At 37.3% G+C, this 16262-nt stretch overlaps 1 protein-coding gene across 1 annotated transcript in view; it reads right to left on the bottom strand.

Moving 5' to 3' along the window:
* The window catches only part of LOC109092761 (thyrotropin-releasing hormone-degrading ectoenzyme-like), a 119956-nt gene that overhangs the window by 38292 nt on the left and 65402 nt on the right, over positions 1-16262 (bottom strand). Inside the window, exons 5-7 of the mRNA XM_042722232.1 lie at positions 10689-10802; positions 6606-6743; positions 4893-4958 (exon numbers count right to left, since the gene is read on the bottom strand). Coding sequence (XP_042578166.1) covers positions 4893-4958; positions 6606-6743; positions 10689-10802 — 318 coding nt within the window. The remainder of the gene's footprint in view (positions 1-4892; positions 4959-6605; positions 6744-10688; positions 10803-16262) is intronic.

The following is a 16262-nucleotide window of genomic DNA, read 5'->3' on the forward strand; positions in this document are numbered from 1 at the left end:
GCAGATGTTTGGGTGTGATTGGCTGTCAGTTCAAGGAGGACCATAAGGAGGCCAATTAGAGGCTGATTATGTTGTTCGAGTCGATGCTGCATCAGCATGTCACTGAATGAGTAATATACAAATCAGTAAGATGATTTCTTTGAAGACATTTAAAATTGTTTACATTAAAATAAACACATTAGAAAACATTAGATTTATCCCATGAGTAAAAACGTAAATACTTACACTCAGCAAGGTGCATAATAAAAGTGCCTCGATATCAAACAGACAAATCTGTAGAGAAAAGTGTATGTAATATCTGAATTGTGGTGTATTGTTGAAGCAAAGACATCAGGTAAGACATTTTACTGCTAACAGACTTTATCAGTGTGTCTGTTCTGCCCTGCAGTCTCAGTGATACAGGTGGTGGGCGACATGAAGAAGGAGTCTGATCCTGGAGAGCACATTTACATGGATCTGATAAGAACATCTGGTGGGAAGCCTCTTGCCTGCTGTATACGAGATTCCTTGATAACTCTTGAGTGACCGTGAGCGATAAACCCATCAACTGTAATCCGCTTCCTGTTGCTGGAGTCAAGAGAACATGCTGACAAAAACTGCATGTTCCCTGCTAATACTGGTGCATGTCTTCTGTAGAGCACAAATGGAGATATTTTGCAGAATGTCCAGGCTGCTCTTTTCAATACACCAAAAACATAGCCTATATTAATGTATTTAAACTCTTCTTAAGTCATAAGCTATCTTTGTGTGATAAACAGACCAAAAAGGTCTATTTTTCAGTTTTAAACAACAACACCAGTACTCAATACCATTATTGCAGACACACTTCACTGTTTCTTAAAGAGGGGTAGATTTTATTTGAATAACTGAAGAAAAAAAAAAAACCACCTAAAAAGGGATTTGCAATGACATGAGTGTGAGCAGATGATGGCAAGGTTTTAATTTTGGGATGAACTATTCCTTTAATGAGGCCATTATTTTAGCCTTTGCTTCATGAATCGAATCAAAGCGGACACTTGTTGAAACATGAACAGGCGTCATGCTGAGAGGTCTGAGCAAATTGCATTGGGATTCTGAAAGGGTGACCCAGTCCAGCTGGCCTTCATCTCTCAACATGATCTGCTGAGCTCTCTGAGAGTCTGGGATTTGACTCTGGAGCAGAACCAGATTCATGTTACCATCCTGATGAATCTGTTTTAAACCAGAGCAATTCCTCTTCCGCTCTCTCTCTCTCTCCTCCATCAGAGTTAATGCCCTGAGGCGACGTGACCATGTGGTCCGATCTTGCCTCTGATAGTGTCACCACACTATATATATAGAGAGAGAGTTTTCTATAACGAGTGATAAATTGTTAAATTGTATATTTAACCACTGTCTAGTCTCTTTCAGCAGATCTAAAAACTGAGAGAATTTGAATGTTGCAGTAAGAAATACCCCTTCTGCTCATTTGCATACATTTGCATAGCAGCGAGGGACCACCCAGAGCCATTTTATGTTGGTGTTGGTGACATTTTCCAGTCTGCTTAGCATAAAATTTTGCATTTTAATGACTGTGTTGTTACTGACCACTGTTTAGTGACCAAAGACACACATGGACAGCAAAATCATATGCCTTAACAGCTGTCTACTGTCTGCAAACTGAAATCATAATATGGTGTAAAGCAGCATTCTAACCTAAGTGAACCTCATATGACTGATTTAAAGTGTTTTACATAGTGTCTGTATAGTGTTTCTCTACTTCTCTAATTCTCTAATGGTTGTGTTTGTAATTCTTAATTTACTCTAATTAACTATGGCTAGTTACTCCTCTGACACTCTCCAGGACAGAATAATATCCTGAACGTTCTTTCATCAGATATTATAACCACATTCAGGTTTGGTTTCTGATTCTGCAAAGACAAATTATATACAAAACCAGACAAAAGATTGATCGCTTTCGATGTGTAAATCCCCCGGAGCTAAAACACGAGTTTTCTGCAAGAGCCTTCACCACAACAGTCAAAGCAGATCATAAATAATTCATTATTCATCCAACTAAATGAGTTCATTCAAAAGTAATACAAGAAGAAATATGTCTACAATTTTCCTGCATATGAAAGTCATTTTGAGGCAATGGAGGTAGATTGTTGGGTGAGGTGCTGTGTTTACCTATTCTTCCCATCAATCACTCAGAGACAGACAGAGATACTGAAAGTTCCCATAAGAAGAGACAGAAAACAGTAATAATGAGGCAGAACAGCCGAGCCAGAGGGGCTGCTGGGAGAAGAAAAGGAAGATGGGAAAAATGGATCTTCTGTGTGTTCCAGAATGTTGTGGAATTGAATTGAGGAGTATCTGGCTATTTGATCTGTGTTCAGAACGGATTATTAGCCCACAACATCCATCAGGAATCTCACAGATCACAGATCACAATTCTCCAAGTCAGGAACCTGCTGAGAGCTGACAAACAGGACTATGAAGCACCGAATCCAGGGAAGCAGCTTCCTGCAGTTCAAAATCACATCCAGAGGATGGAGATAGCCTGTAACATGCTGAAGTGTATTTCTCCAGGCCAGGAGCGCACTTGTACTCTGCTATTCATAGGTCAAGCATTCCACATTTCCAGCCGGAATTAATATTTCCTACATCCCATAATATGATCCATCAGAAAGTGTTTTTAAAAGCGATGGGCAGTGTGTGTAAAAGAGACGCGAGCGCTTCATCACTCCAGTCAGCTGTATGAGCCCCAGAACCCATTCAGCCCTCATTTATGACTCCCTCTATTCTTTTATAACACACATTCATCCACCCACATCATCAGCACACAAGAGAGAGAGAGAGAGAGGGATGGGTAATGCTGGTCCGGATGAGACTAAAGCCCGTCTGCTGCTTCTGAGCTGTTCAGCATTCACGACTGACTGCTGCTTCAATTATGCATAGACACGAGGAGGAGGAGAGATGCCACACAGAGTAAAAGACAGACACTGAGAGAATTAAAAGAGCCTCGGTGAACAGACAAAGAGAGACAGCAGACGATAGAAGAGAGCTGCACTGGCAGATGTGTGAGGTTGTGTCTCTCCTCTTAAATACTCAGACTTTCAGATCTAGAGCAGTTTAGGACTTCATAAGACACTATATTGAGCATTTCTTGAGGAAGAAAGGAAGAAATGTGATTATTACAACAAAAAGAAGAGGAAAAAAGGAAAATAAAACTAAACTAAATAATAAATGAAAGAATGGATAAACTAATGTAATTTTATTTTACATTTTTGGTGAGAAAGGAAATAAATAAAACCTGTTTAATTTAGGAATTTAAAGAGGAATGAATGAATGAATGAATGAATAACAGCCTCATAAAATATAATTGTTTTAAGAATACTGCTAAATAACACAAGAATATAACTAAATAATCAACAAAAACAATAATAAAATGTAATAATACAGTTTATATTTATGGTTTCTACAGATTAATCACAATTACTTTATTGTGTTTCATTTAGAAATAAAATAAAATAAACAATAATAATAATAATAATAATAATTAACCAATTCAGACAGAACTGCACGTTATCTTGCTGTTGCATTAAAAAAGAAAATTGCTAATAATACCATAGGTTTACTAGTATACTGAACAAAACTAAACACATTAATTACAGTTATAACCAGTTCAAGATAAATTGACACATACAGTATATGTGCATTACACACGTCAGTCTGCTGGTCTTATATGTATTTGTGCTGTGATATAAAGCTTGTATAAGCAGATGTTACATCTGTAAATAAAGCATTAAAGCATTCCGCTCTGCACAAAACATGACCTGAATGTGCTTCCATACACTAATAGCAACATTAAACCACAAACAACAAAAATAACCCAGAAAACAACACTAAAACTGTCAGATTTTTTACAGCATTTCAGGCATAAAGAAATAAAATGAGAAGTTATGGATGTTTTGAAAAGTGATTTATGTGAAGGTGAGGAATCTGTACCTCTGAATCTGTGTGAACTCAGACATTAAAGGAGGAGGAATTTGTACCTTTAACTCGTTTACATTTATTCATTTACAGATTGACTCTCACTGGATTCAAACCTGTTTGTTCACGGCCCAGATCCTTTAATCACATTACAAGATGTAGTTTCATGAAGCAGCCATATGGTGTCCAAAAAACATTAATACTCTCTAATAACGCATCACGAGATCTGCTAGACGGACACAGAAAGAGCTTCAGAGAACTTAAAACACTTCAGCTGGAGCATATGACCATGTGACTATAAACAAACAGAAAAATAAAAGCCTCATGCTGATACTCCAGCTCTGGAGATTCACCTACTGACATCAACACATCTACAAATATAAGATATACTCTATATGTCTTAATGCAGTGGATGTGTTCCACCATTACTGTAAACACAGAGACTTCTGAGATATGAAATTAATTTCTGACTCAAACATGTTTAATCACTTGTCTGATTGTGCTGCTTTCACCTCAAGCGTGATGGCAGCACGTAACACGACAACAAGCTGTTGTAGCCCTTAAGATAAGAAACACATGTAAACCGACACGGCTGCATAATCTCCCAAACATACCAGACACTCAGAGCAACCTGAGGGGACTTGAGAACTTGAACATTCACTGAGACATTCGAGTGTTAAATGGTAAGATTCATTTGTAACACATTCAGCTCACATTCACAGGATTTAACAAGGATCGGGTTTAAAAAAAAAAAAAAAAATGGAGAAGTATTTTAGGTATTATGCCACAATCCTCCTCAGGCTGCATTTATGCAGAATGTATAACTCATAAAGAGAGCCTTATAAACATATTCATAACACATTAGGAGTAAAACATACATATATGTGAAATCATCTGTGACCACAAAGAGAGAAGATGAAAGAAAACTACTGACTTACATTGAGGCCTCTCTGGAATAGCGGCTGTCCCATGACGTTAGCCAGCATTCGGATCAGAGCGGCTCCCTGCAGACACAACACAAAAACACACACATTCAGTAAAAGCTCCTCATTTAAACCTACTCGCAAAATATACATAGTATGAAAGTACAGTAATCCACCTACAACAGAAGTCAATGGGGCATGAAATTATGTAGGGTTAAAAAGCAAAAATGTGAAGCTTGTATTTTTTAAAGCACTGTAATTCTATTTAAATAGTATTTTTGCATGCAGTCCACTTCCTCATATTTGTCTTATTTTAGCAGTATTTACTGTATATACTATTACAGGACTTAAATAATTAATATTTTGAATTAGTTTTCTACAGTTTACATTTTAATATTAAAATTATATTTCTATTAGTTTTTTTGCTCTGATTTATTTTAAGGTTTTTTATATATATTTTTTTGTTAGCCATAACAATTAAATTAAATTAAATTGAATTTAATTAAATTTAATTTAATTGCAGATTTTAAAAAATGACATTTTTACATGCTTGTCCATCACAGAACTTGTTTGATAATTAACAAAAGATCAGTTATTAATAATGTTCCTGCTCTTTAGTAGCTCTTCTTTTTCATGTATTCAAGGTTTATGTAAAAAGAGACTCCATGACACTCATCCTGCTGATTTCTGCAGTTTCATAAATTTGTATATTTTTGACTTTGAGTGACTTTGACATGCTCATTTGACAGCATCTAATTCCCATCCCTCCACATCCCATCCTCCACACCCTGTGTGATGAGTGTCACTTCCTGTTATCGCTGAGGACTCATGGGATGTGTTGTGTGATATCAGAGTTCTTCGAGTGTGAGGAGGAAGTGATGAGGGATGGCCGGGTGTCAGGATCACTGCAGTTTGACTGACAGAGTTCATAACACCACAGAGCCTGTAGGGAAACAGGGGGAGGGACTTGAGGAACAGCAAGAACCAATCAGAATCCAGCTGTGCATTGATTGACAGCTGGAGAGAGCGTTAAAGCCAAAACTCAAATCTTCTTTGGATGGAAGATTTTATCTGGTTTGAACTCTGATAGAGGACAATTGTTTTTCTTTACTGCTCTTTGTGCCTTTAATGGCTTTCAGATGTTCAGGATGAGAGGTTGTATTTGGGCGCTGGAGTTATTTAAAGAGTGTTCCAGTAAGAAAGAGGTAATTAGATGTCGTCTGGTCTGAGATTAAATGTTTATTGTGCAGCTGAAGTCCCCAGAGGACACAAAACCTCACAATCTCTCAGTGTAACAGTTTCTGTCCCCGGCTTACTGAAAAACAAGCTTTTAATTAAACTGTTTTTCTAGTGTATGTGAAGAGGCTTATAACAACGCGACTCCATTTACAATTCACAAAGATATACTGAGAAGTCTTTAGCTGGAAGAAAAATAACGAGCAAATTGAGGTGTTTACTGGACTTGATAAAAGATTATGTTTAACGGTGAAGTCCTGACATAAATAACTGACTGATTTAAACCAACAATAGTGTTGTTTTAAAAAGACATTGTTTCTCTTCTGCTGACTGTTTGTAGAAAACAGAATAGAATGTGGAATTTCACTGAACTTTATCAATGTTCAGCTTTGAGTATAAACCAGTTCATTCAGCTCAGCTCGATATTAAAGGTTTATATTCATTTCCATCATGCAGCTGAAGCCTGTAGGAGCTGATGAGAGATTCTCTTGCCTTCTTATACGCGATCCAGTCAAACACTCTGTCGATGTCTGTGGCTTGAAACACTTCCTGAGAGATCGGATGAGAACTGGCCAAACCGTCCAGTAACATCACCTCATGAAGAACATCAGTCAGAAACCTCTGCTTCTCCTGCGGATGACAGACGGACAGAGACTTTATTCTGTTTTACAGTAACAAACACATAAAAGTGTCACATAAAAACTTCTGTTTTATTTGCATAATTAAAAATCATTTTGAGTTGCTCTATAAATGAAATTAGAAAGTGGTTATAGGACAATCCTGCTCATATTTCTCACGACTGAAGACTTTATATCTGCAGCAGCTTCCCACAATCCACTGATATGATGAACATTCACTGCCAACACACGAGAGCCGACACGACTCACCCATGAGAGAAACACTGCTGCTAACACTCAGTGTGTGTGTGTGTGTGTGTGTGTGTGTGTGTGTGTGTGTGTGTGTGTGTGTGTGTGTGTGTGTGTGTGTGATTCATGCAGAGGGTCTCAGAGGGTCTCTGATCAAATGTCTCCCTGTAGGATTCACTATAAAGACAGGTAGAAGTTTTGGGTCAGATGTAAAAGACCCTCATCATTCAGTGTGTCTGTGGATCAGCAGAGAGTCATGATCTCAAATACAGTCAGTCGTTCTGCAGCACATGAGGAAGATGTTAGTCTGATACCAGCTTATTCCCTATTTTTTTAGGAAGTCTGAACTGATTTTTATTTTTTTTTTTAAATAATAGAATTAGAAAATAAACCACAAGGAGGCAGTTAAATAAAAAAAATACCATGGTACTATACTGTTTTTTCTTTGAATAACCTTTGCATATAATGTAAATGTTCAAAAACAGTATGTTATACAGAATAACATAATATTAATAAAATGTTAAAATATACCAATAAACTGTTGCTACAGTTTTGTTGAGCAACTTCTACATTCTAAAATAAACTATAAATGTAATACCACAAACTATACATTTCAGTAAATTGTGCTTCTGCAGTGACACTGTTTTCCTGTTACTCATTTGAATGTGGCGGGTTGCCAGTTACCGTACATGAAAATGGATTAAATATGAATCACATGAATTATATATGAAAGCATTACACTGCAGGTTTATATCCAGACCATCTTCATACTGGGCTCTCTGGCGAAATCTCTGCACTGAGTTATCAAATTCAAAATGACACTAAATTCATATTTTATTATTTTCTCATCTATGTATTTATTAAAATTGTGTGACTATACAGTAAGAGAAAGCCAGCAAGCTATCAGCTGCTATAAACACATCTGGCTTTGATAATCTGAATGTTTTATTACACCTTTATTCTCCATCATTATGAATAATTCTTGCCCATTAAAGCTTTTGGCAGCTTGATTAAGAATCACGTTGAAGACATTAATCCAAGAGAGCAGGATATTTTAATCAAGGGATTTGAGCTCAAACAAACAACGTATGAAAGTGAATCAAGAAACAAATGTTCATGAAATCATTAATAGTTTATGTCAATATAATAAGGCATCTTTTTTTAACGCAGTGAATCCTGGTTACTGATAATGCGATCAAAGCTCAATCATAATCTCATATTCTGACGTTCTGCTAAAAGCAGATTAATGAAATGACATGAGGCAAAAAACAGACTCGCATAAAAGTGAAAAGTCCACAAATCAATACAGAAAACATTTATCTGAGTCCTAAACTAAGATTAATGTGTGGTAATTGGGTGGCTTTTTGACGTTTATTTTTACTAATTATTTGTAAATAACGTTGTCTGTCAGATGGAATGGAAATAAATGATTTTATTCTTAATATATAAATTACCAAAGGCAGCAGCTAATGAAGGATAAAATTACAACAAAATTACATTTACCTTTATATATTTGGGTCAACTTAAAAAAAAAAAAAAAAGAAACATGTTATGCTTAATGAACTGCAGCAATAATTTATCCCTCATATTTAACTTCAGAGAGAAGATCTTAAAAAGAGAAAGTAGAGACTTCTAGAGAAATCATTGTCCTAATTTCTCAAGCTATTTATATAATCACTTAAGTGGACTTGTAGAAGAGAACACTGTGTGACAGCTGTCTCATTAGTATTTTCTGATGGGCAGTTGCTTTAAACTTTGAGGATCATATTAGTCTAAATAATAATGTACATAAAATACAATTCGGAACTTTGGGATCAGTGAAATTTTTAATGAAGAAGTCTCTTATGCTCTTATTATGTATTCATGGAATCAACAGCAAATGAGGCCTTCATGTAAATTTACAACATTATGGTGAATGTGAATACAGAAAAACAGACAGAGAGAGAAAGAGAACAGCTGGTGATTTTATGGGAGTCATGTAATGTGCTCTATAAAATGAGAAGAGCTTCCATCTGGCCCATATGTGTTCTCAACAAGGTGTTTACGTCCACTGATACTTCATTTAGATCCTGCTTATTAGTGTCTTAACATCATCACCTGCTGTACATGCACCTGAAGATTCACACCAGAGACAGCAGTGATGTCTGGCTTTGGAGCAATGCCTTATGGGTAACCAAACCTCTCTGAAATCATCTCTAGCATGATGGATGTGAGAAAGTGGAGGGAAACCTACAGTCCAGCAGTTATGAGCAGATGAAGGAACCTATAGGCTGTTTTAATGACCTATTACAGGTCCGTGTCAAATCCATTCCCAATTTTATCTAAATTTTGGTAGGGAAATGCTTACAATCGTCCTATCAGCGTACTGAAGTGTTACCATCAAAACCCAATTGCTCCCTGAAATGACGTTCCCTAAACGGTCTCTCTGCTTGGCTGGTGCCCCATAACCAAGGTGGCTTGGAGCAGAGAGGTATGAAATGCATTGGACGGATGGATGGGAAGGTCATTATGTGAAAGTGAATGAGAATGTGAATGTATGAGCTGAATGCACACACATATTAATATAAATATGTATGAACAAAAATGAAACAATTTAAATACTTAACTTTTGGTGTAAACATTTTAGCAAAAGAATAGCTTGAGACTGCCCTTAGCACTTAGTTTTCACTACTGTATGTCCAGTCTAAACCACACATCAGGTCTGAATCATGACCAACAACCCACAACAATCTTCCAACTAGCTCATAATAAAAATGCACACAGTCGGTGAGTCATGTTGACCTGAAGATCCAAACAGATATAATCAGCACGACTGCTATTTCAAAGTGACATAAACATAGAAAATCTAGGTTGTGTTTTGCTGTGCTGATGACCTGTGTATTCATTTCATTTACGAGTGAAGCCTCAAGTGCTTCACAATAGCTGCATTACAGGCAACTAAGCCTGGCCTGGAATAGCATTATGCTAATTGCTAACACCATTATGTTCAAACAAAAGCAGATCTAGAGAGAGAACTGTTTGTCCTTGTATTATTTCATCAGGTTGTTTTACTTTAACAAACCTGAAAGTGGATGTTATTAAGAAATGTAAGAGATATGTAGACATTGAGAAGGTAGCAAACAAGAAAATGTGTTGTGTGTAGCATCATAATGTATGTTATATGCTACAATAATGAAATTAACAGTCATTGATATACACTTAACATATACTGACATCCAGATGCTAATGTAGAAAAATGCCTTCAGAAGAACTGCAGGATGGTTACTGTGTGATGCTTTTATACCTGGATAGAAACAACTGGAATTGCATCCTGTTCTTTTATTTAATATGAAACAGATTAAACAAGAAGTAGATGTCCGTAAAATGTGCAATTTCTTGGTTTTGTGTGTAATATTGAGCAATCAGAGTATCTATAGCACTCAAATGAACTGTGAAAGGATTGTTGTTTTCTGCTTAGTTGAATCTTGGCACAAAAAGAAATGCTTAAGATCTTGTGTATGTGGAAATCATTGAAGAATTGCTCTCATTTTAAGGCATTCACATCTGAATAGCATGAAAGCCTTCAAAACTCTCTCTATATAGTGTATGAGTGAGTATGTATGTATGAGACAAATCGTTTGTGTCACATCACAACAGTTCAAAGTGATGGATGATTCAATGCATGAAATGAGATGAATACTTTAGAGCTCACTTCTGTGCAACAACTCACCATGTTCCACTTTGGAAAGAGGAAATCAGTCCCGATGTACTCGAAATAATGAGCGAATCCCTCCTTCAGCCAAACATCCTCCCACCAAACTGGTGTGACTAGATCCCCAAACCACTAGAAGAGAAGAAATGAGCAATCACTCATCCAAAGAGAAAAAAACAGAGCGACCATATACAAAGATAGATTTTATGTTCACTGGCGAATAATAACAAGAAGTTTTTGTTGTTTTGTACAAGAAGAGTGTTTATGGGTATACTGAAACCAAAGTTTATTTGGACAAAATATTCAATTTATAGAAAAGAAATATACAGCAATCCACCCTCCTATTCATCCAATATCTGCAAAAACATATTACATCTTACTGGCAAACACATTTTATTAGAAAAGTCCAATACAGCATAAAAAATACCTTGTGACCTTTAGAAGCAGAAGTGCAAATAAACACTTCTAGTAAACAGTTGCACTCTGGTTTAACAGAAACGTTGTTCACAAAAGGCTTCATAGAACAATGAGAATCCAGCAGAGCTTCTGAACTATGATTAATAGTGGCTTAAACAATCAATTACCTACATTTATGCAATTAAAGCACATTTTTCTGTTTCACAGCATTCAAACCTGGGCACTTCGCCAAGGACACCATAAATTAACAGAACAGAGAAAAATAAGAATTCGATTATGAAACATCCCATCTGGAAGGTAGAAAGAATCCAAATGACCCCTGCCATTGTGTGCAGATGACAGTGTGCAAAACAGGGCTATTGAATGGAAAAGATGCAACACTGCAGTTCTAAATGGGCTGAATATTTTCCAGACTCTGAGGCCATCAAGCAGATGTGCTACTGAATGCCGGATCTCATTGTTGCAGCACACAAACCTCTGTAGGAGTCAGACCTCTTTCATCTGAACACGACATCATACAGCAGCTCAAAGCATCTGACGGGACGTTCATCTGTGACTCAGACACATGGACTGATAGCGTGGAGAAGACAGCTGGCATTCTGCTCTCAGAGGAACCTTCTTATTACACATCAAGTGACTTCCCATAGGTTTACAGATTTTTTCTGTCCTCTTCTGATTTATCAGGGGTTCTGACGCTAATGACAGTGAACCAGGACAGTGAGTCACATCACGTCACGTATTGCATTTTAAAAGTTTTGCAGAGCAAATGGATTGGTATAGTGAAATCTTGAAGAATGTTACAAGTAGTTCACCAACACTAGAATGTCAAAGAACGGTATAAACCGTGAGACCTTCGCTCAATTATGTCCTCAACAGTGTCTGTGAGATGAAAGCTAAACAGAGGGATTCTGCAGCCCACCTGCTTCATTAACAGATACTCTGCAGGAAGTCAAGCAGGGAAGAGGTTACACTATACCTCTATACTGCAGTATACACAGGATGATTGATAAAGGAGAAAACCTTCAACAGCATTATTATAAAACAACCTTAAATTGTATAATATATATTATTGATGTGAAGTCTTCAAACAAACTCAATGTCTTGTACTTATAGTAAATGCCTGAATAATTGAGCATAAGTGTCCTTCAATGACATTCAACAAGGAGGATCAGACAAGGTCTGTCTGGTTTATGACTGCAGGGCAAAGGTCATTGTCTTCTCAACTGGAAAACCACAGGAAAGAAGTCCTTAGGCTGTATTTAAGCACAAGCTAAATATTATATGGCTCACAAACTCAAACCTCGCACGTAAGCACCATGGTCTAAAATCCCTTACAAAAAAAGAAGTGTATTAGTAAAGTTTATGTATATTTTGCAAGTGTACTTTGTAGTAATGTCAATGTACTACTAGTACAGTTGTAAGTGAACAATTTCAATACTTTGTGGGACTAAATTGGCCATATTTTGATTTATAAAAGTGTCATTTTAAGTACACTTTAAATATTAAAATGTTTATTATAAACATATGTCATGTAAAATGGCAAAGTATGAATAAAAATAAACATTGCACCCACTATTAAGACTTTTATGTGCTTATTGCAGAATTTCATTTTTGGCTTAGCAACATGCTAACATCAAACTCTGAGGGTTAAACAATGAGAATCAAATTTGTCTTGTACTTCACATTAACAGAGTTTATGCCTATACAGCCTATCAAATCAGCCACTTAATGAGGCTTAATTTCAATGAAGATTCTTCCTTAGAAGGCAATTGCCTTTGTAGCCAGCTCACTAGGTTCTGGAACAGAGCCATCATCACACTTCTAGTTTGAGCTAATAAAACAAATGACAGTTTATTCTGAATCTCAGTAAACCTGAACTAAATGAAGTAGAACTGGAAACTGCTCCAATATGAAAATTCGAAACCCTCTGTTTTGAGTGACAAAGTTTATTTATTTGTCAGTATTCAGAGTGAGGGTGTGAAATCCCCAATTTCATATGTGTTGACAGACGCCGTCTTCTATAAATGAGGATAGAATAAAACACCAGCCAACGGACGTGAGTCATTTAATCAAGACTCACTGACAGACTCAGACATTTATCCTCATATTTAATGTGTAACTTATACATCTCAAACCATTAGACATTAAATATGTGACGCATAAGAACTGAAGCCTCACTTTCCAATCATATTCAAACCCAGAGGGCAGAATGTCACCTCCCCATTTGGTGGAAAATAAGAAAACTCAACATCAGCTGCATCAGCCTCTAATAGGCTTGTGTTATTGGCTGAATAACTGCAGATGAAGGGCTGTGGCAGCATCATTTAATCTGAGAGGCTGAAATGAGATGAGAATTTAACCGTGATTGAGCGTCTATGACATATAAACCCCATCGCTGGTGGGGGCAAATCTACTAACAATCCACTGCTACAGCATCTGACATTAAAATGAGCCAGTATAGAGAGAGAGGTGGTCCTGAGCCCCAGAGAGCCAAAGGATAAACTTATGCAATAAAAAACACAGCCTGTCGTCCACTAATCAATTCTCTGCAGGCAGTCGGAGCGAGCAACGAGATACAAAAGTGATTTATCAGACACCGGCACTTTGCCACCAGCTCCAGTTATTAGAGCACAGACAGGACCTTTTAATATATGACAGAATAAGCGCGGGATGAGGACTGATCTAATGCATTCACAATGAATGTGTCAATCAATATGACAGGTGAGCATAAGCCCCGCCCACTCTGGCACTTTGAGTTAATCTACACTGGAAAACAATTAGCCGTGTTTAACTCTATATGACAATGATTCTCATGAGACTGAAGCAGAGAAACAGTTTGAATAGAAAAATGGAATCTTAATTAAAAACATAAAGATGAGCAGAAGCTCCAGAGAGCTGTGACACAAAAGAGTGAAACAGCCTACAGTGGAATTCAAAATGTGTGATCTCTGTCTTTTACTCTCTCTCTCTCTCTCTCTCTCTCTCTCTCTCTCTCTCTCTCTCTCTCTCTCTGTTTCTTTTTCTTTCTCTTATTCATAAATAAGAAAACTTACTCTTTCCACACACACACACACACTCACACACACTTGTGTTTGATGTTTATTTGGAATATTTCCATGTTTAACTGACATCCTAAGTTAGCATTAACACACTCTCGCTATTTTGCATTTTGTCGAATTGATGGCAAATTTCAGGCACATGCACACATAGGCATCAAAGGGGGCTTGAGCATCTTCCCTTTTTCTTCCTTGAGAGAAATTGCCCTTTTTTTTAATAAATGAATTTATGTATATATGTGTGCATGTGTGTGTTTCTGTTTGCACACAGCTTTCCCTGTCAAACCTATCAATATCAAACCTAAATCTAAATATCAGGTCGGGTCAGGAAATGCCTTTCTCCCTCCTCTTCTCTCATCATTCTGTTTTGGACTTTCTGAACAAGAGTGCCCTCCGGCTTTGAGTATGTATGAAACATGCACTGCATGAGCGTGTTCAGTGCTCAATAATGCTCACATCGCCTCATTTTGGATACGGATAAAATGCACCATCATGCATAGGCTTTTGTCTCTTTGAATTTAAATCTAGATTTAAATCTAGAAACCTCTACGTCAACACACCTGCCCGAATAAAGTGCAGGGGATGAATTTACATTTTATTAAAATGAAATATTTATTAAATATAAAAAATGCAGCTAACGTAGTTCTACACACAGCAATATAAACAAAGGTGCCTGTTCTCTTTTGTTCTTGCTGTTTGATTGGGAAACATTTAAAGAGCATCAAGGGGTCTTGTCTTTTTTATGTTTGTTTTTGCTCTATTTCGACAACAAAAATAATTCTAAGAGTTTTGCGTCTCTGAGCAACATGACGGTGTTTCGTTCCTGAATGAATAATTACAAATGAGTATTCAACATTTTATGTCTTGTATATCGCAACATTATTTCTGCATTTGCAACTGCAGGTTAAATGCATTCATGTCCTGCATTAAAGCATCAGGGTTCTGTCACTTCGGTCTAGTGTAATTTATGGTTTTGTGACAGAGCCCTGGCACTCCTGTCATGTCTTGTTCTCATGTGAGAATCCTCGAGCCATGCACTCTCGTCTGCGTGTCCTGCTTCCTTGTTTAATGTTGGAACGTGGTGTTCGGATCTTGGCACTCATGTCTCGTTGAGTTTCAGTTTCATGTGGGGGGCTGGACACTAGCGCACCATGTTCTGTCTTATTGTGGGAGCGTGCGGTCTCGAGTTTGCTTGGCCGTGCACTCTTCTGTCCATGTGGGTTGTGTTTTGTGTAGCACACGGTTTATGTTCCGCTGCGTGCTTTTCTTGTTTTCTTGTGTTGTTGTTGCATGCAGCTCATGTTATCGGCTGCGTGCTTTTATGTCCTGTTTTGTCTTGTGAAGTGTAGCTCGCAGCTTGTGAGTATTCTCATTAGCTGCATGTTTGTGTCTTGTTTTGTTCAAGCACATGGCTTGTGATTTGTTTAGCTGGCCATGTGCATGTGTTTTTGTTTTGTGTGTGGCATGTGCTCTTTTTTGTCAACTTGTCTTCACCCCACCCATCTTGTTACCTGATTATTGGTTAATTTGCCCCACCTGTGTTCCCTTGTTACCCTCCTCATTTGCTCCCTATTTATTCTCCTTGTGTTTACAGTCCTGTGACAGTTTGTAATTGTGTGTTCCCTGGTTGTGTCCTGATCCTGCCCCTGCCAACCTGTTTTTCCTCATGGGGTAGTCTTGTTTTTTTTAATAAAAAGTTCTTCTCTACTGCATCAGTGAGTCCTCGACTCATCCCTTCATCTCCTATCCTGACATAAACTGTGTGTAAATACATCTAAATGTCACTTCTGATAAAACTTGTTTCCTCTGCAAAAAGTGAATTGTGTTGATACTTATTTAATTTATCCGGTAACAATCCAAATGTCTTACTGTAAATAACTGATTCCTTTAATTAAAAACGTCTGGTTTGAAATTTATATTCCTAATCCGGGGATGCCGCAGCCCTGCAGAGTTTAGTTCTAACCCTGCTCCAGCACACACATCATGTAGTTTTCAAATAAGCCTAAATGATTGGATTAGCTGGATCAGATGTGTTAAATTAGGGTTATATCTAAACTGTGCAGGGCTGTGGCCCTCTAGGAACTGAGTTTGACACCCTCTCACAGTTCAAATGTAACAA

This window comes from Cyprinus carpio, chromosome B4, assembly GCF_018340385.1.
Source record: "Cyprinus carpio isolate SPL01 chromosome B4, ASM1834038v1, whole genome shotgun sequence".
Classification (NCBI taxonomy): domain Eukaryota; kingdom Metazoa; phylum Chordata; class Actinopteri; order Cypriniformes; family Cyprinidae; genus Cyprinus; species Cyprinus carpio.